At 44.9% G+C, this 24,574-nt stretch overlaps 1 protein-coding gene across 1 annotated transcript; it reads right to left on the bottom strand.

Moving 5' to 3' along the window:
- Positions 1-1,324: 1,324 nt before the first annotated feature.
- On the bottom strand, positions 1,325-19,369 carry LOC725619. Its single transcript, XM_026444795.1, has 4 exons — positions 19,235-19,369; positions 9,496-9,621; positions 8,791-9,004; positions 1,325-4,369 (listed from the first exon to the last, which is right to left on the bottom strand). The coding sequence occupies exons 1-4, from the start codon at positions 19,367-19,369 to the stop codon at positions 3,957-3,959; spliced, it is 888 nt and encodes a 295-aa protein (XP_026300580.1). The 3' UTR covers positions 1,325-3,956.
- Between the last annotated feature and the right edge of the window lie 5,205 nt (positions 19,370-24,574).

Below are 24,574 nucleotides of genomic sequence, written 5' to 3'. Positions count from 1 at the left end.
GAAAAAAAAAAAAAGAGTATACCTGATCTTCATGTACTGTTTCTTCTATCCCTGTGTAAATACGTACGTGTTTCGTTGTAACACGGGGTGGGTGGAATCCGATCTCTTGCAGGAAATAATCCCACCACTATCGAAGACACAATTTGGAAACGATCCATTCGATCCTGTTCCCGTTGACGAGACGATTCCGAATAGATTAGAGTCATCTTTCTGGAATAATGACGTCCAGATCTGGTAGCTGTTGGTACACGATATTAACGATTCAAATTTATCACGCTCGAATACTGGTCGGTGATTGCGGGCCGAGGGTGATTCGCGCCTCCTTAAAATCGGGTCAACGGGAAATGGTTCCTTGGAAAGAGAAAAAAAATAAAAAAGAAAGAGAAAGGATAAAAAAAAAGAAACGAGAGAACGTAAAAATTTAAGACAAATTTCTCGACGCTTTTCTCTTTTTTTTTTTTACAATCGTACGCTCGATTATAACGCGTTATTCGCGACAAGTTCGAACGGATTCGAATAGATTTCATCGGGATGCAAGCTGGATGATATAAATGTTTTAATTTTGGAAATTCGGTCTTTGAAATATATCGGGCGGAAGCTTAGTATTCCCCAACGGTGCAATATTCCGGGCAAGTCGAGCAGGAAGGTGAAATCACCTCTGGGAAGGTAATTCTCGTCGCATTCCGGCTCGGTATCGAGCCACTCGATCAAGTGCGTTCGATGGTGTGTATGGTAAACGTATAATCGAGTGCCGATTAAAACCGTCTTTAATCGGGGGGGATAATACTTGTTGTATTCGTGATCGCGAAATTTAGTTTCGATCACGTTCCCCGGCTATCGTCTAAACCGATTCCACTCCTCCCTCTCCCCACCGATAAATAAATCATCCGGTTTGCATAATTTCGACGATGGAATCCTGGTAATGTAAAAGGGGGCGGGGGCGGGGGAACAATACATCATCCCCTCGCAACGCAACCGCAAGTTTTTTCCACCGCGGTAACGGATCGTTTGAGCATCCACTCTGCGTCAATTAATAGGATCATAATTCTTGAATAGTTTCGATGCGGCGTAATAATCAATTAGTGCCGATTGAGAGAGGAGCGGTAATTTTAATGTGGCAAACAATGCCATTAGCATGCAGCTATTATCGGAGACCGAGGCTCGAACTGTGTCACGGCGAAATTATTCCCTATCTCTCCGAGGAGAAGTGGAGAAAAGTGGGAGACGAAGGGAAGGAGGGAGGGGGGGGGGGGAGAAAGGGTTGGAAACGAGAGGGAGAGATATGAATGAAAATGCTTATGCGCCAACGAACCAACTCATCGCGTTCCGTTAGTATTTTACTTCGATAAAGAGCCGCCCCGGTTACATTACACAGGCGAATGAAAATATCGACTATTGTGCGAAACGCAGTGTAGGGATATAATTCATTACTTACATCCATCTCCCAGTTGGCCGGACCGCGGGATCTGTACAAAGATTAGAGAGAGACATCGGGACGGCGGGACGATAAAAATGGAAAAGAAACAAAAAAAAAAAAGAAAAAATTTATTCGAGACATTTCGAACCGAGAGGTGATATAAATGGTCTATTACCATTGCGAAATACCGTGAATAATTGAATTTTTTCTCGCCTTTCTCTCAGCTTTCAAAGTCGAGCGTGGAATTTATATGAAAATTTTATTCAACCGTAAATGAGATTAACATTGTGCGACGTTCGTAACATATTTATATATATATGTATATATATATATATATGTTATGTATACGTATGTACATATACAACAGACAGCGACTATATCATCGAACATCACATTAAATTATCCATCGCTTTAACTTACATAAATCAAATTCCTCGTCGAACGATGATGATGGTCGAACGGTGGAAGAAATATTATCGTTTAAAATCGATCGAGTGATCGGGATCGATCCATCTTCTATGAAGAGAACTCTCTCTCGGTATGTATATCCTTTCTCTCTCTCTCTCTCTTTCTCTCTCTCACACACAATCCTTCTGTACATGTTCACCCACACGAGAGCTTTTCGTTTGCTCCCATCGAAATCCGGGCACGCAAGCTTGATAATACCATTCGGTTTATTATTTGCAGAAACTGGATTATCCTCGTTGACAATGTGTACGGTTACGAGAAACAGCTGTCTACCTATAGGAAATAGTGGATTAGCTTTGGAAACATGCGGTAATACTAACGCTGCGAAACATCATGTGGTCCAAGAAAGTCGTCGTCTTCTTCTTCTTCTTCTCGTGATAACGGAAACGGATTCTCTCTCTCTCCCTCTCTCTATAAACGATTTACCATATAATTTATAGATCGACTAACAACCGACATAGAAAATATATGTACAATAAAATTTGATTCAACGAACAATCGAGAACGAAAGATCGATCGGCGCAATCGACTTTTGGATCTCTACAACCCTTCCTGTTTCCGTTTCTCTCTAACGCGATACATTAAAGAAAAAAAAAAAAAGATTACTCACCACCACGATTCATCCTAAAAAAATCGTCGCCTCCCCGACAATTTCTACACGACCCGATAATTAATAATCACCCGAGTTGATCATTTCCTTCCAACGAACGGTGTACGACGCATCTGAGCACGGCCATTTCGTGGACGTCGTAGAGATAGAACTAATTTGGACATTATGAGCAAGGTCGTCGTGTGCGGGAGCAAGGCAATGGAAGATAATGTCGTTAGGCTGTGCTGCATTACACCGGGATTATCACGATTAATTACGCGCACCTGTACGCGTGTAGGCCGAATACGCAATATTCCATATAAATCTCGGGCGAACGTTCCTCCCCCGTTTCCCCTCCCCCCTTTTTTCCCCCGACTCCGCGTTTAAAAGGCTTGGAGGGGGGAGGTCGACGATTCGTTATCGTTTGCCGAAAAGCGAGAAGAGGGGGGGACGCGATCGTTTTCACTTTTGTCATTCGCGCCTTTTTCGCGAAATTACGTTGGCACAGGTTGGTCGGGGCAACCGGCGATATTATCGTGCGGCGATCTCTCATCGTTTCCCATTAACGCGACAAATTTCACGGGAGGGGAAAACGGGAGAGAAAAAGAGAGATACAGTTAACACCGAATAAAGTTGTCGCTACCAGATTTGGTGAGCAGCATCGTTGGAAAGTTTTGCCCGGCAAAATGCGACAGGATTATCGCCATTAATCGCGCCACTCGTCACAGGACAGATTACACTATTACGCTTCTACGGTCGTGATAGAGTTATACACGGCTTACACATTTACACATATCACAAACGGTGGTTAAACAACGGTGGTGTCGGCGAATCGCGCGAAATGGCAACTTTTGAGCAAACACGTGCCGACACGGAAACGTTTGCGAAATTTTTTATTCCAAAACGAGAGAATTTCTAACACGGCGTCGTAATCATCGGCGACGATTCTTTTTCTTTGGTAATTCTTAGTCTGCGACGCATCGTTCGAAGCACCAAGTACCACAGTCTTAAAAGAGATACATACATACATACATACCGGACTCGTTTCGTTATTTTACACAAGTATCCTTTTGTTTCATTTTCTTTTTTTTTTCCGCACACATGTCGGTTGGCACACACGGGCAGGCACAGGCAGTCATCCCTCTTCCTCGCTCTCGATTCGATCCCTTAAGAATTACGTAACGTATCCCGATAAAGTCGCTCACCTCTTCAAGATCAAAAATTGTATAATTCTAGATCCAACCACAGTCGCATCGACACGATGCGATCTCGTCGAAACAAACTGCACCTGTAACGTCACAAACGCACACACACATACACGCATGCATGCATGCATTCGAAATGAAATTTATTCTCTCTCTCTCTTATCTCCTTTAAATTTACTTTATATACCAACTTTATATCCGTTTTCCCTTTCGAAATATTATCACAAGGTTTATTTTTCTATATTTCGCACGGCACACGTGGCGGGAGACACAACGGTCAGTTCGTGGTCGTGGAATGAAGCACGAGTTTCAACGTGGTGAACATCATCAATAGGGCGCTGCAAGCCATGACAGATGGAGACGACGCGATGCTGTGCTGCATCGCTGCTGGATTATCTCCTTTGAACACGTGCACCAGCACTCGCGCCGGTTGAGCGTTACTCGCCTCGCAGGTGTAATTTCCGGAATGCCGATCGGACGCACGGGGTACCTCGAGCCAGCTCTCCCGTCCCACCAGATCGGTACTGACGTTCACCCCCTGATCGACGTCGTAGTTGATCATCCGGAAGTTATGGTACCAGAATAAATAGGAGGGCGTCTCCGTAGATTTTTTTACGAGGCAGTGAAGCTGCAGAGTGCTACCTGGCCTCACGAACTTCTCCGAGGGACCGGCTATCTCTGCTCTGGCCTCTGCAAATGGCGGAACGTGACACGTCAGACGTGACCAGCTTACCACCCTCCTATCCCATATTGTTTACCAAGGGTCCAAGGTGGTTATGAGAGGTAAGGAAGGATGAGGCATGCATCGTGGCTGGTTAAGGATCGTACGGGGACAGCGTACCAAAATCCCACTCACGCTCTCCCCCTCTCGCTCTTATATTCTTTCAACCGTATATTCCTACGACCAAGAGTAACCTTTCCCCCCCTCCTATCTCCCACACCATCTCCAGAATTTTAAGTTGCCCTTAAGTCGTCGCGAGCAGCCACGTCCCCCTCGACCGGCCTGGGCCAACCACTTTTTCGCTCGAGTCGTTGCATCCGTTCCGTTATAGCCGATCCACGCAGACTGACGCGACCAGCCACGAGACGGCTGGTATAGGATCAGGTGTGACGGCACGCTGTAAACACGGAGCGAAACCTTCCCTCCACGCTTTTGCCTGCCCCCGCTTTCCAACCCCGGCGACAGGGCTTCCGTTTCACGTCGTGTCACGGACCGACGCACGTGAACGGAGGTGTGGATCGAGTTTTAAGCGCTTCTCCCCGTCATATAACCGCGCTCTTTTGAACCGTCCACGCTCCAAGTGCTCCTCCCTCCCCTCTCTCTCTCTTTTCCTCCCGATCGCCATCGCGAATATGTCGGGGGAACGGCACGGATGCAAAAGAACGTGCACGACTCTGTCCCGTATATGTATCGTGAATAGAAAAGAAAAAAAAACGAGATCAACGTGGTCAGTAGTCGAAAATTTATTAAAACGTCACGATTCAAGAACGTTCGCAATTCCCCTCCGTTCGTCCGTTTTTCACTATTCCCTAGTTTTCCATCGGAATACGCATTTCGCAAATCGCAGTCCCAATATGTGTGAATTTTAACCGATCCGTTAAAACGATTGAGCTTCGTTGTTTATACGCTTCGCCGGGCCAATTTTTGCCCCCTCAACCCCTCTCCCTCCTCCTTCTGCGTCAATTCTTTTGTTTTAATCATTTCGCTCTGCACCCATTCCTTTACTTTTCTTTTTTTTCCCTCTTTTTTTCTTTTTTATTATTATTATCTCAATCTTTTCACACCTTCACGGAGAACGTTTTAATTACGTTGATCGAATTATCCGGGATATATTTATATAACAATCTTAGCTTCTTAATTAATTCCCAAGTCAAGGAAAAGAATTATTAACCCGTGTACTGGACATTCCTCCTCCCCCTCCCCCACCGTAGAAATTGAGGAGCTTATTAAATACCGTATGATCTAATCCTTCCTCCCTTCTATAATCAAAGTTTTAAGGATGATGTAGCAATATCGGACGATTAAAATTAGATCCAACGCGGTCGCGCGCTCGCTCGTGCATATACTTGAAGAGGTCGATGTACCGTCCCGGCCAAAGCAATTTATTTATCTCCAGCCGTTAAATTTCTCTCTCTCTCTCTCTCCCCCTTTCTTTTAATACCGCATATATTCGTCTAATTGCTCTTTAATGAGACGAGTCGTTAAGGGTCAACTTTTGAAAGTTGCCTTCGTTTCTCGCCTTCGTGACAATACGAGAGAAGATCGTTATCGATTGCAAAGTTGACGAGAAGATAAATTCCTTCCAAGCCGATGCCCCCGTTAAATACGTCTTTTACTTACCAACTTCTTATTCTCTGGTAATCCAATCTGATTTTCAACCTCTAGACGGACGCGCATACTGTTGATTCGAGAAATGGCTCGATCCATTCTTCTCGATCGCGTTTTAATTAGCGAGCAAGCTACGTAAATCCAATTTCTCTCTCTTTCTTTTTTTTTCCCCTCTTTTTTTCTTCTTTTTCCTTTTGCTCTCCTTGCTTCGACGAAGGGAGGAATCGTTAATAACCGACGACGATGGGAAACGTCCACTACCAGGCAAATGCTGATTCGATTAATTCGAATTGATCGAATGATCGTATTAACTCGGTCCTCGCTCTTTCGCTGCAATCGCTCGCTCTGTGCACGAATTACGCTTAAGGGGAATAAGTCCGCGCGTAGTCAGCCGCCACTCGGGAACAATCGATTTTTCGTAGATTTTCTAAGCCGGGAACAGGGGGAGGGGAAGGGAGGAGATCGACAAAGGACGGGGATGCACGGGTTGGAATCTGGGCACAAAATACGGTCAATTTACGGTCGAAATATCTTTTATTGAAACCGCGATACGATATCTCGCGTTTGAGAAATTTATCCGAAAGGAAACTTATACGAATCGAGCGAAACCCCTCTTCGATCCAACCTCTCTTTTATGAGTATCGGCTATTTCCTCGTGACGATTTTATCATCGACGTCTCCCTTTTAAATCTTTACGCGCGAAACTTCGTTCCGGCGAGAATTGGACGAATAGAACGTGATAAATTAACGTGAAACATAGTTTTAAACGGGGGACGGAGAGGGATAGGTTTAAATTCGCGGCAAAGAGAGCGACGACGACTAGGCTGTAATTAACAAATCGATTTCACAGGGGTACGGGGGAATGTATCGCGAATCGAAAATCCGGGATATTTCGGCCGGCATCCGGCGAAACATTCGTTCGTCTCTTCCGTAATAAACCACCGTTCGACCATTTAACCAGTGTATAAAATGGCACAATCGAGAAATGGCACGTTACCACTCTACCCGCGTTACGCCTTCAAAAAAAAAAAAAAAGAAAAGAAAAGAAAAAGAATCTCGCTTGAATCTCGAGCGTTGCAAGAAGGAGCGTAAAATATCACACGTTCCAGATTGGAGAGCGAGGGGACAGTTTGAGGAGAGACGCGAGGATAAATATTAAAGGTACCTGAGAAAAGCTCTCGTACGTATCCGTCAGATGTCACGATAAAAACACGGTCCCCGGAAACCGGGACGAAATTAGATAGTAACCGATGTGCATGCGCGCCTATTCATACGTTCATACACAACACACACACATAGGTACGCTTTGTAAGGAACGTGTAATGCGTATATAAGGTATAGGTGTATAAATATATTTATGGATATAGACGTAGGGAGGGAGCTTACTTCCAAAAACTAGAATCTAAATGCAAATACACGCACAGACAGAGGGAGGAGGGAGGAGTCGGTTAAAAGTCGGCGACGCCAGGGCCGAGCATCGTAATTCACCGAAAACTTCCACCTCCCCGCGTCTGATAAAAAGGCGTTTTCTCGCTTTTATTGATCGGCCGTCTGCTTAATAAAATCCGGATAAAAGTGCTCCTCGACTTTCTTTTTTCGCAAACACAACGCACCAGGCTGGACCTGGACGCGTGCAGGCTGCATGGATACGAGTGAAAATGTAAAAAAGAAAGAAAGGAAAAAAAAACGCTTGATTCGTGGGCGAAGAAAAGAAATTGCATTGGAATAGAGAACGAGAGCGATGCGGATGAAAACGCGGGGAGGGAGGAGGAAGAGGGAGAACAAGGGAGGAAAAGGAAATAGGTAAAAATAGGCAATCTGATAAAAGAGGGAATTCTTAAACTCTAAAGTCTTCTTCCTCTTCTTCTCGAAGCCAGTGTATAAGGAAAAAGCGTCTCTTCTCGTTATAGATAGTGGGACGTTGCAACTCTTATCAGCAAGCCGGACAAGAGTACACTGTCTCTTGGTAAGAACAATTTTCGTTTGCCCTCCCCCTCCCTCCCCCTTTTTCTCGAAGAAAGCATTACCTCTCTTCTCGAGCGTGACACTTACGAGGGCGTCGAACAAAAGGAACACGCGTATCTATTTTATTCGACGCGTGTGTATTTTATTCGTATTCCCCCTTTGCTCCAAATAATATATTCGTATATCGCGACGAAATAACGTAATTGCAACGAGACGAGCAATGAGAAAACACGAGACGCAACGAGGGAAGAAAAGAAAAAGTGTAACGAGGGAAGGAATCGAAGAATGCATCGCGTTCAGCGGTGTATGAAAACGATAAATGCGTAGAGGATTGCACGAACAGGAGAGAGGTCATGCGCTGAATTTTAACGTACGCATTGGTGAAAAAAAAAAAAAAAAGAAAACAGGGGATAGAAAGATCGATCGAAAGGATAATCGAACCGATATTTTCCCAATGCTCGTTCGCAATTGTCGAGAATATGATCGCGTTTACGTAAATGCGAACAACGACACGCGAAGAAACGCTCCCTTTTTTTTCTTTTTTTTTTTTGCAAACGTTTGTTTCAATTTCATTAACCATTCAACGAAATAAACTAAAATTTAATTTATTGACGATGTCCGGTCAGGGAAACGGGTCAGGTTATCGCGGTTGTTGTGATGGTTGGAAATTCGCGATGAGAAGCGTGTTGAAAAAACAAAAAAAAAGAAAAAAGGAAAAAACGTGAAAAAATCGGATCGACGGTGACACGCGATAGCCGAAAATGCGGGCAGAGACCGCACGCAAATAGCTTATATCGGTGTTTAATATCACGCTTACCGACAACCTCGAGGAACAGAAATATACTCGTGGGTGGATGGGTGGATACTTGGCACTGGTACAATCCAGCATCCCTCGGTTGGACGTATTTTATTTGAAGAGTCCAATCCTCGCTGTGGTGGAAATGAATCGCCTGGAAACGCTCGTCGTTCGCGTACGTTGTCAGTCCTACGGTCAGTAACTCCTGGACGTTCTTCCGCTTGATCCACGACACCTGGAGAACCAGCAAAAAGACTCGTTAACAAGAATATAATCCCAGGCTCCGGGCCAGAATTGGTCCGTGAAATTGCGAGCCGAGAAAAAGAAGGATCCTGCCTCTAATGACAGGGGATTCAGTTTTTATACATCTACGCCTCTCCACTTTGCATGAAACTGGTTAAAAATTTCACGGGTGGAACGCATACCCTCCCCTCTCCCGTCCCGCCTTTATCGCGGAACGAATTTTTCATCATTTGTACCCTCCCCTCCCCTCGCTAAATTGGAAATGTTCTTCTCTTCTCCGCTAAAAATCGTTCGATGAAAAACGAAGGGGAAGTAATTTAGTTCCCTTCTCTATACGTGGCTCGTTCTATCGACAAATGTGCGCCGTAACAGGTCCAGATTTTAATTAATCGCCGATGCTTCTCCGCCGTGTACAATAATTCGCAACTATCGGATTCTATCGGATGGCAGCGGGGGGAAAGCGATTTCTTCGAAATAAGCTACCTTGATATTGCTCCAAGGAACAAATAAGCTTCGTGTCTGCTCGCGACGCTCACTATTCACTTCCACGTAATATCGAGCTCTCTCTCTCTCCGGCCTCTGCCATTGTCCGTCTATTACGGTCAGTAACTACTGCTGTCCGGCCGGTTACGGCGGGCTACTAGTACGCCGCCATTAGTCACGGTATTTTCTATCTACATGGCGGTGTCCATTTTCCAACGGTCATTAACTCTTCTTCCTCTTCTTCTTCTTTTACGCGTCGATCGACCCGTCTTGAATCCTCTTTAATCGGTATCGAAGAAAATAACCGAGAATAATATCGAAGAAAAGAGGTTTCGAAAACGTAAATCTTCTTCGACGCGGAGGAAAGGAAAAAAGAGGTTGGAAAAATCGATCGAGACGATGTAAAGCTAATCGATCAAATAATTTTCAAACGATATCGCGATGCACGCGAATTAAATCTTTCCTTTCCCACCAATTCTCATTAACCAAGTCGAAAAGTTCGCGAAAGCGTAACTATCGATTCGTAGTTGCCCAACTTTCGAGAAGCAGTAACTGGCCGGTAAATACCGTACACGTATTACAGTCAGGTAAATGTACTACGTCAATAACGATCGGTAATTGCCCTACGCGAACTCTCACTTGATTTCGTGTACCCGAGTGTAAGCAAGAAATGCCTCTCGACCAGAATAATTTCTACAACTGTGACGCGGGATGATTGCTCGATTCGTGACCGGAATTAATCGAACCTCTTGGTACCACGCACTAGTACGGGTACTCCGTTAGTACGTGTTTATTCGATAAATCATCGCATTATTACTCGATTCGATCATTTTCCTTCCCTCCCTTTGAATCTCTCCTTTAGAAAGTAGACACACTATCCAGGCAGAGAGATAGATCGCGAATAGAGAGATCACGGTAATACCGTTCGGGTAATACCAACGTACAACCGTTATTTTACAAGTTTTAAACGATGACTTGGGACTATAACTTCCGAACGAGCCCCATTTCGGCGGAACTGTAACTTTACACGTACGTTTATATTATAACAGTATCGAATTAAGTAGTTCGGCGTGAAACGACGCGTATCGCATGCGTAGCGTATCGATAAAAAAAAAAAAAAATTCAAATAAAGAATAGTTACCCGCAACAAGGATTAGATTAAAAGTTGACGCAATGCGGGCTCGTTGGAATAAAAGGTAACCGCGCAAACGTGACGGTTTTTTTTCCACGTTCCGCGCTCAACATTTGCCCCCCTCGAAATATTGACGCGGGCGTACAATTTATAAAACTTACACCACGCATAGAACCATTCGGGGGTTGTAAATAGGCGAGCCATTGTAAATGTACCGTGACTTTTATTCCAACCGAGGCGATCTCCACCGACCATTTCCCTCGTTTCACGCCTGGCTCTCCCCCGCTTATTTAAAAGCGAGCAACCCTATTGCAAGAAGTGCTATCAACGAGGATAATCCTTCGAGCTTGCCGCGCTATGATGGAGTAGTCGGAATTGGCCGTGAAACGTGGGAAACGAGGGAGGAAAAAAAAAAAATAGATCTCCGACGATAGTCTCTCGCGTCTCTCTCTCTTTCTCGCGTCTTTATACGTCCATCGTAAAGTTTTAGGCAGCTGGTAACGAGATATATATATATATATATCTTGTGCCGTGAGATTGAATTCCCGGTGTTTGTCTCTCCACCAAATGTATAATCCCGATCGAATGACGTAACGAGAGTGGGAAGAGAGTTAATCTTTTCCTTGCTCCTCCTCGAAAAGGATCGGTCAATTACATCTTCCCTCTGCTTTTAATCTTTTAATTTACTCCGGGTAAAAAGTGGAGGGGAAGGAGAAGAAAAAGAAGGAGAAGGAGAAGGAGAAGGAAGGAGAACCGAAATAATCCAACGAGCCGTACCACTTGTATCGAGGAAACGCAAGGTACTTCTCTCCTCGAAACGATATCAAACACTCAACGAGAGATTAAATGGAATGATTCGGGTGCCACGGGTGAGGAGAAGAATTACCCACGGCTCGTAGAAAAATTGACCGTGAGATTGGAAAGGGAGGAGGAGAAGATTTGTCTTGGAACGATAAGGTTTCAACCGGGGAGCGTTAAGTCCGACAGTATCGCGAGAGAAAGAGAGAGACTTGGTCCATGAGAATCGGTCCACGCGTTTGCTCCTTCGACGCGTGCCCCTCATTAACATGTAACGGGCATATTTCATCCGAGACGATACTTTACGTATTCGCTTTTATATTTCCGCCACGATTTTTCCTCCATCATTTTCGTTACGTCTTCCACGAAACTTTTACGTAACAAGTCTCGCCTTTCGAAATTCCCTACTCGAAATGCTATATATATAACCAATGAAAGGATTACACGGATCATCGCGAACCGAGCATCTGGGTATGCATCTGGAAAAATAATGAGAAACGAGACACGGGATAAACAGGTGACACGGTGTAAAACGGAACGGAAGAAAGTGGTATGGAAAGCCCCGGGGACGGTTGCTCACGTACGCTCGAAATTTGCTCGCGGAATTTCCACCCTTTTTTTTTTTCAGGTTGAGATATTCGCGAGAATAAAAAAGAGAGGGGAAAAAATAACGAGGAAAATCGGCGGAGGACGTGTCCCCATAATAAGTCGGGTAACGTAACGAATTTCAATCGAACTACAATCAAGTAGATAAAGGGAGGAACGAGCACGATATTCGGATCACGTTTCTCCTTTAAAACCTTCGAAACGTTACCACGCCCTGCCCCTGCGTCCAGTCGATTATACTTCACGCCCGATTAATGTGTACACGCGTGTCTGTACACGGATTCGAGAAACGGATTTTCAACACGGACAAACACGATATATCGCGTAAATTATTGCGCGCGTTCGAATACTACGGATATAAGTTGAAGTTTCAGCAGGAGTTTGGGAAAACTGAACGAAAGCCAAAATCGCGTGAGTTGGGATCGGGTTAAATGACTGTTCGAATCGGCGACAAGTCGTGTCGTGTGTTTTGGATCGAATTCGAGGTGGAGCGAAACGAGATGGAAACGTGAAACGAAACGAGCGAATTAGAAAGGACATGGTAGCTGTTGGAGAGTGCAAACAGGTCGATCGGTTGGTGGATTCGGGGGGGGGGGTGGGTTGGGGGTTACGTGCGCGCCGCTGTCTCTTCGAATCGATACTTATTATAAAAAAGCGAAACAATGAAATTTGTTTCATTGGGGGAAAAAAAACTGTATACGGCAAATAAACTGGGATACCATGTGTCCCATTGAAATGTATAGTTTTTCACCCAGTATTCAATTTACGAATGGACAATGCGTATCGATAAATAAACGTTTACAAATATTGACCATCAAAGAGAGTTTCTGTTCTATCCTTCCATCGGTTCACTTCTCTCTCTCTCTCTCTTTTCCCCATTTCATACCCATATAACGAGTAAAGTGTATAAACCAAATATATACCAAGAGAGAGAGAGAGAGAGAGAGAGAAAAGATAGAAAAAAATCAGAAAGAAATGCGGGCTTCATCACGCAACCGATTAATTTAGTCTTGGTTGGTGCATCGCGATAAATATTTGTTTCATAAAAGCGGCGTTTTAATTAAGCCACGTGCATTTCTATGCATCGCGGTGTTCCCCCCCGCAGTCTTCCATTCGATTTACATCCCGTTTAAATTATTATTAAAGTCCGTGCGCGCATAATGTAGGAACGGTTGCGAGCGCCGCGACCCGGCCGCCTATCTCGGTGCCGCCTCGTCACGGAACAACTCTTTAGAATTTAATGAATCGGAAATGAGACACACGGCCCGACCATTCATACGTGTATTTTGAAAGGAAAGCCTCCCCGTCTCGTGTCACTGATACGTGAACCATGTTTACCGCAGTTTCCCTTATCCAAACACGAATCGCACATCCCTTCCAAAAGTAAATTTCTCTACTCATCCCGTATCCCCAGTCGGTTTTCGAAACCCTCGAGGTCCACCCACGAGTTTTCGCCTCGCCGTCTCTCTCCCTCTCCCTTCGCCCCTGCTTTTCTTCATCTTTAATCGAATCCAGTTACGCCTGTTGCGTAACGAAATTCCGAGTCGCACTCGTTTCCTTACAATCGTCGTAACGGTGTTACATTTGCCATTCTCCGCGGATGGAGCAACCGAATACCGGTTTGCGGAGGCGCGCGCCGCCGTGTTGAATGAAACTCCGTGGAAGAGTGGAGGAGTGAACTCGTGTACAGGAGTGGTGGTTCTCGAATAACCAAACTTCGTCAATCCGTGTATCCTACGCGCTTTAAGGAGGAGCCGGCTACCGGGAACGTTGCAAACACTCCAAGGGTCCAACAACGTGTCGAGATATGCAGTTTGTACCATTAGAGACCATCCTTTGAGAAACGATGTTCCCTCGGTATTAATACCTCTCTCACTCTCTCTCTATATCCCTATCCCTATCCTTCTCCCTCCGTTCCAGAACTGTAACAAGACAACGATACGGCTCGAAATACGTAAATTAATGCTTACAAGAAGAAGAAGAGATTTATCGGCCACCGATAATTTGACGAACGTTTGACAGAAATTTACTTTTTTTTTTCTCGAAATATATTTTACCTTCTTCGAAAGATAATAAATTTGCGTGAATGAACAAAGTTTCGTCAAAAATTGACGGTGTAATCGATCGCGGATTATTCCCGTCGGTGGCACGAATCTTTTGACGATATTTTAATTGCGACGAGATAAAATTCTTCTAAATGAAAAGAATTTACGAAGCGTTCGAAATGATCGCCTGTGAATTCCTTTTATTTTTTTTATCAATATTCTCTCTCTTTCTCTCTCTTATTATTTTACACCCGCGCGAAATCATCGATTTCATCGCGATTTCCAAACTCTTAAATCTTCGCGGGAGTACAGGGGAAAATTATGACGGTATAAAAATAAAAAATGGTCGCACGAGGAAATGGGCGGGAAAGAATTTCCGTCGGAGGGGGGGAGGGGGAGGAAGTTCCTTCAGTTTCTCGAGGAGGTCGTGGAGAAACACAGTCGCGAAGTTTGGTCGTCTATCTGAAAATCAGTCTTATGCATGTACGCCGGTCTCGAGACACCCCCTCCCCCCTCCCCCTCTTTCTAACGGTTCACGCTTATTGAGCAATTCCCCGACATGAATGCAGACACAAGCTCCCAGAGCGCGATGCCTTACATCGCTTTCACGTTCTCCCCGCTCCCGTCGAGCTCGTGCATCGCGAGCCCACCCAATTACTAGGATACAGATCGTTAGCGATTTCCAAAGAGATCCCCGATCAGCTCGCACAATGCGAGCCCGGCCACGAAAACTTCTCCCTTTTTTCCCTCCCCCTCTCCTCCTCCTCTCCTCTACACGAAACGCGTACCTGCAACAAGAAGTTCACCGACATTCACACCGTTTATAAGATAAAATAGAATGAAAACCCGATGGTTCGAAAATACGAAAAAGTAAGGCTGTAAAGTGTAAGAGAAGGGGAGGGGGTTACGTAGAAAAAGAGAAGAAAAAAAACTGATATATAAACGTCGCGGAATCCGATCAAAAAGCTCGCTTTGATTCCGTATTCCCTTCCCTTCCGCAACACGTAATGACGTTGCCCGCGCACACCTTTATGAAACTTTTGTCCCCGCGGAAAACGAGGAGGAATATCGTCCCCCGACCAATAAGCTACAACGCACGAGCTTATAAACGAACTCTGTGTATTCCTGGCTTGTATCCTCCCGTTGGAAAATAACCGATTCGATCCATATTAATGATCCCCCGTCCAACGAATTTCGAATTATCGTTCCAAAGTTGCTTCTTGCTACACCGAATACCACGAATCTCCACCAAATGTCTTGATTCCGTAATTTCCAGCCTCGCGTCAGATTTAGACCGCGAAAGAACTCGCGAAACACGAGTGCGATTGCTATTTTCTTGCCTTTAAATCGTAAACCGAAAGGGAAGATTATTATTCATGAGCCGAACAAACTATCGTATTGTCTATCGTAACAACCCTCGCTCGCCCGACCGACCGACCGACCGACCGACCTGTTTCCTTGCTTTCCCCTGTTTTGCGTTCGTGTAACCTCTCGTTAAAATAAATTCATCCGCACCGTTCTCTCTTAACCAACATTTATAGGACGGGGGAATAACGCGATTTCCCGATACGAGCAGACGTATCTGGCAAATATCGTCGCAATTTCTCGCGATATTTTCACCGGAATTCGCGTGGAAAAGGGAAGAGAGGAAAGAGGGGGGAGTGGCCAATCGCGCGATCCGGACGCGGTATTCGATATAATTAGATTTACATCGCGTTTCGATCCCGTCTCGTTTCAACCGAATCTAAATATTATTATAAATTACGTGGCCTGAAAGGCGACCACCACCTACCTAAACCCTCTCGAGATCTTATTCCCGTTAACAAATCGAGTTTGAGCCTTTTTCTTTCTTTCTTTCTTTCTTTTTTCTTTTCTTTTCTTTTTTTTTCGAAACGCAGTTAGCTAACTATGGATAAAAAAGAAAGGAAGAAGAAAAAGAAGAGAGGGACTGGAACGACACTCGTTCAACTTTCGACCGGTGCAATTGGGATAAAAGCTTCAAAGAGCGGACAAAATGCTGTCACGTGGCGGGGCGGAATGCGGATTATCAAGCTACCGTTTAACCAAAATACCCATTACTGTAATACAGGGGCTGTAACGAAATGGCAAGAGCGGAGAGATAGCGAAACGGAAGGATAAAGGAGAAAGACCTTGGATCGCGCGTATTACTTAGCATTAATGAGAGGTTTAATAATAACACGAAGGGAAAAAAAAAATGGGAAAAAAAGAAGGGGAAAGGAAATCGATGTGATTAATCGAGAAATGCGAAATTCTGTTCGAATCGTGCCGAGATAGGAATTTACACGAGAAACGTACGTTACACGCGTCGCTCGATTTTCACGCTATTAATTAAAGAGACAAGAATATACGAGGTTGAAATAGCTGCGGTATTATTAAGTTTCGAGACGATCTGTTTACCTCTTTATAAATGCGCCGCGTACAATGCACGCACGCAGTCAGAAATGACGGATGCCGATGTACATTGAAGAAGCCCAGCTCACAATGAATCACGAGACAAAGAAACTTGGAAAATCGAGTCGCATGTAGGTAAATTCCTGCGCGGTTAAATACTCGTCCTTATTTCCACGCCGCGTCCTCCATCTCCCGTGGAACGGCTCTCTTTACGCGTTGCATATTTTAACGGGGTGTAGTAGATCTCGCGGAACATCGTAGTCGGAAAAACTTCGCTCATCGATACACGATGTACTCTTTCTTCTCCCTATCTCCGCCGGCTGGCTAAGAGAAATTTCGTATATATAAAGGGAGAAAGCAATCTCGAAGGGATAAGTCGAAACGTATATAGACTTCTTTCAGTTCGAAGATGTCGCATTCAATTAGAAGACAAGGTTCTCGCAAAATTGCAAAAGACTTTGCACGAGATCCGCCGATGCACGAGCACAGCGATACGCCCAGTTTCATTATCTTCTTTCCCTTCCCATCCCCTCTTCCACGATTCCTTCTTTTTTTCCATTTTTACCCTCTTTCTTCCGCTTTCCTTTCCCTTCCCCGCACCCGCCCAATACCACGCAATGAAATTTTATACGAGCGGACCACCGAGCACGTAGCGACAATAGAAGTAGCGTGCGAATTGTTCGACGTCGACCTTCCTATTGATTTCCACCTGCGTCGATTTAACTCGACCTCGGGATTCACTCCCCCTCTCGCCCCCATAACCTTCTCTTTTCCCCTTTCCAACCGGTTTATCCCCTGTTCTCGCTCTATCCCCCGATAGTCCGTGCTCGACCACCCAATTATTGCGTAATTCGGCCATCGTGAGCGCACACGGATAGACAAATACACGACGGGGTGATAAGTTTCGCGGTGAACGTTCCGAAAACACAGGTGGAAATTCTTCCCTTCCTTCCTTCTTTTTCTTCTCGTTTTTTCCAGCGAGTTCGATTTTCCACGATGCTGTTGCGTTGCACGGAACACGACAATAAGATTGGATGCGAAAAAGATTTCAACCCGTCGAACTTTTCGCACGGATTTGTCGTTTCCGCGACAGCATTAATGCACCCACGCGTCGGTTGGTCTTCTCCTTTTTTCTTGCGCAACGAGTGAACGAAGAAAGGAACAAGGAACACTGCACTTTTCCCGTGACTTTTTACACTTTTAAATCGGTTGAATAGTTCTCGCGTATCGCGCAACGTATACCGATTGTGTTAACGCGACCGACTCTCGAACAAAACTAATTGCGCACCACACGGAAAGTGTTTACTATTGAAACATAACAGAGCGGCGATAAAGTTCCGGGAAACGATTATAGCGATGTATACACACCGCTATTATTCAACGTTTGACTTTCGTAATATTTACGAAATGAAAACGTTTTTCGCTCTCCTCGAGAGACGCTTATTACGCGTTATGGAATTTTATTACTAATTTCGAATCGAGTGTGCGTGTTCCCTCCCCCGTCTCCACCACCTCCTCCTCCCCTACTTTCTCTCTCCTCGTCGTACACGCTCGACGACTATAAAACGATGCGCGATTTTTTTTCCTCTTTTTCTTCTTCTTCGAAGCGTTAAGTTTCGTTCAGTCCAAAGTCTTTTCTTTTTTTTCTTTTTTTTTTTTTTTTATACGAAGAATTTAGAGGAAAGTTGAAGACATCGAATCGGTACTCGCATTGATTTCCAAGTCTTCTTGTACCGCCCTCGAGTCTTAGTTTACAGGTAAACTAAAACCAACAAAGGATAGAATCGAGGAGGCAAGTTCGTCTAACGAACGAAGGGAAACGCAAACATTTTATTTCGAAACTTTTCGAACTTGTCGAGTTTTTTTTTAAAGAGACTAAATTTCCTCTCGAATTTTTCTCTCCTCTCTCGTTCCCGTTCGATTTTTCGGCCTCCGATCTTTTTCCTCCCCTTGTCGAAAAATTTCATCGAGCCAATCAAGACTCGTACTCCACGATTCTTTTATTCCACACGGGCGAAATTCCCCGAGAAATAACGATAATAAAACATCTACGGCTACATTTGCCGTTTCGGGTAGGAATATAATTGAAAAGTATTAGCATGTTGGACCGCTCGTCCCTTAACAATATAATCGGGAAGAGAGAGACGCGAGAAAAAACGGGTGAAAAGTTAAAAATCTCTCGTGTACTTCCACGTTCTTGACATTTTAATTCCATTTTCATCCGTTCCCCGGTCCGCAAATAAACCTTTCAATTTAGAAAGGTACCCGGCTGTCCTTATTTCGATTAAAATCTTTCTTTCCGCCCGTACACCCTGCCCCCCCATATATATTCATTCATAACAATCGTGATATAAGAGAGGATCAAAAGGATTCGTATAGTTTAGAACGAAGTGACGTTGATCTAGTGGCGCACGATGAATCTAAACGAGAGGCGTTTAATTCCTCCGTGAACAAATCCGCGAAGAGAGAAGGACGACGATTCGTTTCCCTTCTTTCTAAAAAAAAAAAGGGAAAAAAAATCCTACAGCGTATACCACTTTTCCTCCGGACCTCGCCCCGACCGTCACCCTCCCCCATTTCCCTCCCGATTCCCCTAAAGACCAGAGCCGTTCGGCTCTTACGTTGATATGATAATAACTTTTCTACGCTCTTGGGAGCCCGGATCGTCTGAAAACCCTGGGGGGAAGGGGGGAATGGAGGTAATGCTTTTTCGAAAACTTTTTGAAGAATGTTCCCGGAATCTCACCATTCCATCCCCGAGATTATGAACGACGCAAGGCAGGAGCGCGGTAGATCCAGATTGGGCGGAGATCACCGTCGAGTTTTCGGTGCCGAAGCTCATCGGAAGCGTGGGCGGCAGATCGATGTCCAATGGTTTCATGCTCGCTTCTAACGAATTCCCATTTGTCGGCACGATCTCCGCCGTGGCCGCTGTCGGATACTCTGAAAAATAGGCATCGAATCAAGGAAAATTGGTGGCGTGTCGTTGGTCGAGGGATCGAACGTGGGTTCAACGGCAACAAACCAACCCCGCGAGGAGGGATTCTCGTTAAGAGGCTTTCCTCTGGACTTTACTTAACCCCTTCTCGCCCTACCCAATCGACCCCTTCAAATATTTATGCGCGCCTCGTTCCAATAGCGCTGGAGGATTTTTTCCAGGCGAGGATTGTTCTTTCCTCCCTGTTTATTTGCCAACAACCGAACCGATAAGGGTGTCAAATGGAAATGGCGGGAGGGAGAAACGCGAAAATGCGATCGTGTGTATACGAATTCTAAATATTCGAATTAATGTAACGTACCTAGATCTATCGATCTAGTTATGTTCACACACGACGTGTTCGTAATTTTAATACGAGCGGTGTTACGTTTTCGAACGTGACGAGCTCGAGGTGTGGATTAAAACAAATGTTGATGGACGATCCCATGGTGATAAGCGTGAGAAAATTTTCCAAGTACGATCGATCGGATTAAAACGTAATTTTCGCGCGAAATAAGGGCGTGTAAGTAATTGTTCCCGTCGACGAAATAACAGGTAGGAAAACAAGGAGAGGAGTTGGTGGCCCTTTCCGAAGGATGATACGATCCGTGAATCATTTTAACGATAATTTAAAGTTTCCACTCTCAGAAAGACTGGGTAACCACGGACTTACTGTTGCTCGGCTAAAGTTTAGGAAACTTCATCTTCTCGAAAAGAAAAAGGTCCTCTTGTCAGCGAGGTCGCTTCCTCGCTTATGCTGCTGGTGGGTTCGTTCGCGTGGGTTTTCGTTTCCTTCCACCTTGGGTATATTATCCAAAATAAAAAAAGCGAGAAACGAAAAAAAAGGAGAGAGAGAAAAGAAAAAATTGAAGTTAGAGATTGCGGCAGAGTTTTACGTGTATATTAATTAGATCACTCCCCTTTATACAGACGGGAACTTCATACAAACAGGAAATAGCCTGTGGTAATATGGCTCATGAATCTTTAACACACCTCGATGAATTTTTACAATATCCTCGGCTAGAGCAAAAGCAGGTCGAAAATTGGAATTTTAATCGGGAAATCATCGAAATTATATATAAAATCGCGTTACTTAAAAACGTTTCCCGAAATTTAACGTACGATTGTCCAACAATTACAAGAGACGCACGTGGACGAAATCTTATGGAGTTAAAATTCTACTTTCGGACGAGTTAATTGTCTTTTGGGGAAAGAAGTCGGGTTTCTCAGAGAGAAAGAGAGTCGGTGAAATAAAGGATGAAATAAAAGTTTCTCGAGGATAAGGAGAAAATTTATGGCCGAGTGTTTAACGAATGCGAGAAGATGGATTCGCGGCACGATTATTATTCAATGGAACGTCAAATTTACTAGCCGGATTTTTCCGTCCGTTCGGCGCTCGATTTAACTTCGGACTCTCGAGACCCCGTCGGATGTATGCACGTATATACGTGCGAGAATACCGGCGCGAGACCGGTAAAAACAAATAGCGAAACTTTCAAAGGCTATCCGGGAAAAGTTTCATTATTTTGGAACGAGACCGTGCCAAGAATTTCTATTAAAATAATAAGAACTCGAACGAGCCACGTTGTTATGGAACGTACGCCGAGGAAACGGCACGAGGAGCAATTCGTGGCAAGATAAAAAGATTCCACCAAGATGCCAGTCCGGTTGAGAATTATGTTTGCGCGACCATTTTCCTCTTTTTTTTTTTTTCCTTTTTTTTCCTCTCTTCGAAGGAGTTATCGAACGAGGAATTACCACTAACCTCCCCCATTAAACGGAAATATAATGTACCCCTCCCCGTTATTTCACGTTGTTGTCAGGGATAATTTAATTAATCGTAGGACCGAACGAGGCAATCAACATTTTAAAAGGTATTTCCCTTGCTTTTACGTTCTTTTTTTCTTTTTTTTTTTACGAGACGTAAATCGATTTTTCCCATCCACGACACGACGATTTTTCCTCCTCCTCCCGTAATCGTTGTGACCGTGGCGTTAGTTGAACAAGAGGATCGACCAGTACATTACCGACAGGAGAGAAGAAAGCGTAATCCCACGACTGACTGAGGAATAATCGACAGACAGGTAAAAGGTATCGTTATTGCTTGGAAAACTTGGAAGAAGATGAGATGCTTGCGGGATTGTTGAGGGGGCTAACGGCAATATTCGTAAATTCCCGTTGCGTTAAGCGCGTTTCAGACCAATTTAACTACCAACTTTTCCCCGACGCGCGTTAAACTAGAAATAAAACAGCACGACGTCGAGCTCGTTTGTTCCATCAGCGCAACTTCGCTGCCACCACGCTCCCTTACGTTACACCTTCCTTCCCAACTTCGACCACTCCTCGTCTTCCGTGAAAATTTATTCCGGACGCGAGGCGCTACACGCGCGAGCACAGAGAGAGAGAGTTCGGTTCTTTCTCTCTACTCTCTCTCTCCGTCCACGAAAGATCCGTCCACGCTTTCCAGAAATCTCCCCGAAACTCACTCCCTCGAAGTATACCTGTGTGTATCGCAAGGAATGGAGGATCGGGGGCGTAAATCCGTGGATCAGGTAAGGAAATTTGTCGGAAACGCGGTTTGAAACGTGCCGTGTTCCCGACAGCGTCTGACACACGCCTAAGCTATATTATAATAACTATCGTTTCGAGTTGGGAACAGTGGATACGACCAGAGGCACCACGATAGAGAGCAGATTATAAACCCCGGGGGCGTATGCGGTATCGATCAACACTCGTGAAATACGAAATCGAAATACGAACGAAATTATACCGACCCGTTCGTTCGTTCGTTCGTTTCAACTCCCCTCGCTCTCCTCCCTTCCCGAACGAGATATCGCGTAAACTATTTTTCAGGGCAGAAATTGTACACGGCGCACGAGCAAAACGAAGCTTCACACGCGGCCACCAGCCGCGGCACCAGATGGCCATAGAGGATACAGAATATCCGAGGTTCAACCTCGTCTCGCTTTCCCTCCTCCACCATCGTTCGTTCAAGTATATTTAGCGGGTAAAGTGATGAACAGCCGCGACACCGGTTCATCCTTTCCCATCCCGTCGCGTGTAAGTATCTCTTCTCCTTTTTTTTCTCTTTTTGCTTTTTTCTACACGATCACGGCACACGTGTCACATCGTTGAAAGCCGCCTTTTCACCGGCGTTCTTTACATAGACTGTACTTTGCAGAAGAGAGGAGGAGGAGGAGGGGGAGGGCCCACGGCTTTTTTGTTCGGCCACGGGCGCAATAAACCGTGTAACGCGCATAAACGAGCCGTAACTCGCAAGCACTCGAGGGGGTAACTAATAAACTTTCGCCGGTACAATAATCCCGATATAATTAAATAGAAGAGGCGCGGGTTTTGTCATTTTGCCACGGCGAAGTAGCGGGGGCAAGTCGGTAACCTCGGAGGAAGGAAGTCGAGGGGCGCGGCTCTGCGGTGCGTCTAAAATTTGCATCGACCAGGGAATGCATCCAAACGGTGATCTCTCGCCGTGTTCTCGAATCGTAACCCTGCTGCTACCACGTTCCGTATACGCGGAAAATAGATTGAATTAAGCGGCACGGCGAGCCGCCTGAACGAAGGGGGGAATCTGCGGCCGATTTTCTCGGCAGAATGAATGAACAGCGTGCAATCAAACCCTCGAGTAGATGGAAACAGGGGAGTAAAATTCAGGGGAAGGATTAAATTTGACTTGAGCATGACTTAGGATTTGACGCGAGATATCGCGGTTATTTTTCATCAAGGATCGCAATGCGGAAAATGGATGGGGAGGAGATGGATCTTCCGTTTATATTCCTTTTGATACGCTCGATGCGAATTAAGTAAATAACCTGCAGTTACCACGCAGTTTGTTGCGAACGTTAGGTATTCAATCGAGTCCAGGATCCAGGAAACGAATCAATGGATACGATAAACGTTGTAACAACTTGTAACAACTCGTGGGAAGAACAGTTGCGATGTTTCGAAACACGAGGATGGGGAGGATGCTTTATTAGCTTGCTTAAAACGTGTATATATGTATATATATATTCGCGCTCGTACGAATATACGGGTACGTTGTGGGATATTTTTGCCCGTAATTAATGGCAAAAATATCCCACAAATCTATGCGTTTGTTCGCGGGGAATATGAAAGCGGGGATCGCGATTTGCGACAACCGTGTCCGAACTTTATTTACAAACTTTCCTTCGTTCATTTGCATAACGAAAACGCGTCACGTTGCCATTAATCGTTCCAACGCGTTCATAACGAAATTGAAAACTGCGAATTTAACGGTGAAATTATTATTGCCCGGTTAAATTATCAACGAAAGAAAGAGAAGAAGAAACAGGACAGGATCGTCGAACAAGGATTATAAGGGCGCGATAAAAACTGGAAGGAAACGAAAGAGAAAACGAAAGAGTTTCTTAAAAAACGGGATACTCGTAGAAAAGAACGGCTCTCGAAAATAGATCGAATCTCGAATCGATCGCAATTTCGACTCGATGAAGCGGTAATTCGATACCAATAATGGTCACGTATCAAGAGTTCCCTGCTAATCGACACCGGTTACCAGTTATTTTCCACGTTACGCGTGGAAATATATTATAACGCGTAGCCTCCACGTTCGAGGGGGTACGTCTGACCGTAATTTATGAAACCCCTCCGGTTAATTGCACATTAACGAAGGTGGGACGGTGGTGTAATTTGCACGTTCGAAACGCTTCTTTCCCGATCGACCGACGAGTAATAGACACTCGCTTTGAGAATGGGCAGCAACGGCCGAGACCACTCGTCTCGTTTACGAATTTACGAATGGTATGTTTGCCCGTTCAACGGGGCAAAAGAGAAAGTGAACGAGGGCGTTAAACAGGGTGTAAAGGGACACCGGTAACGATAATGGAATAACGATAAAAGAAAAGAGATTAAAGGTTTTCGGTGCTTAAAGGCAAAGGCGGAGGAAGAGAGTATCGAGTTAACTTCTTAAAGAGTGGAACGAGGGCCGGAAACTTAGCATAGGATCGCATTAGCACGTTAAATGGTTATATTAAGAACTTTATACAATGGTTCGTTCGGGTCGGTATTCGAGGGGAGGGGGGATGGGCCCGTGTTGCTCTCCATGAATTTTATCGT

The sequence above is a fragment of the Apis mellifera genome, linkage group LG13, assembly GCF_003254395.2.
Source record: "Apis mellifera strain DH4 linkage group LG13, Amel_HAv3.1, whole genome shotgun sequence".
In the NCBI taxonomy this organism is placed as follows: domain Eukaryota; kingdom Metazoa; phylum Arthropoda; class Insecta; order Hymenoptera; family Apidae; genus Apis; species Apis mellifera.
The sequence above is the reverse complement of the archived record's forward strand: the minus strand, read 5'-3'. Positions and strand labels throughout refer to the sequence as shown.

What these genes read in the sequence shown, in the direction of transcription:
- LOC725619 (XM_026444795.1), bottom strand. Translation starts at nt 19,369, where the DNA reads ATGAAACCATTGGACATCGATCTGCCGCCCACGCTTCCGATGAGCTTC. An exon ending in TTCCTTGGAGCAATATCAAG is followed by an intron (nt 9,005 to 9,495) that starts GTAGCTTATTTC and finishes CTGGTTCTCCAG; the next exon opens with GTGTCGTGGATCAAGCGGAA. An exon ending in TCTGTTCCTCGAGGTTGTCG is followed by an intron (nt 4,370 to 8,790) that starts GTAAGCGTGATA and finishes CGCCATTTGCAG; the next exon opens with AGGCCAGAGCAGAGATAGCC.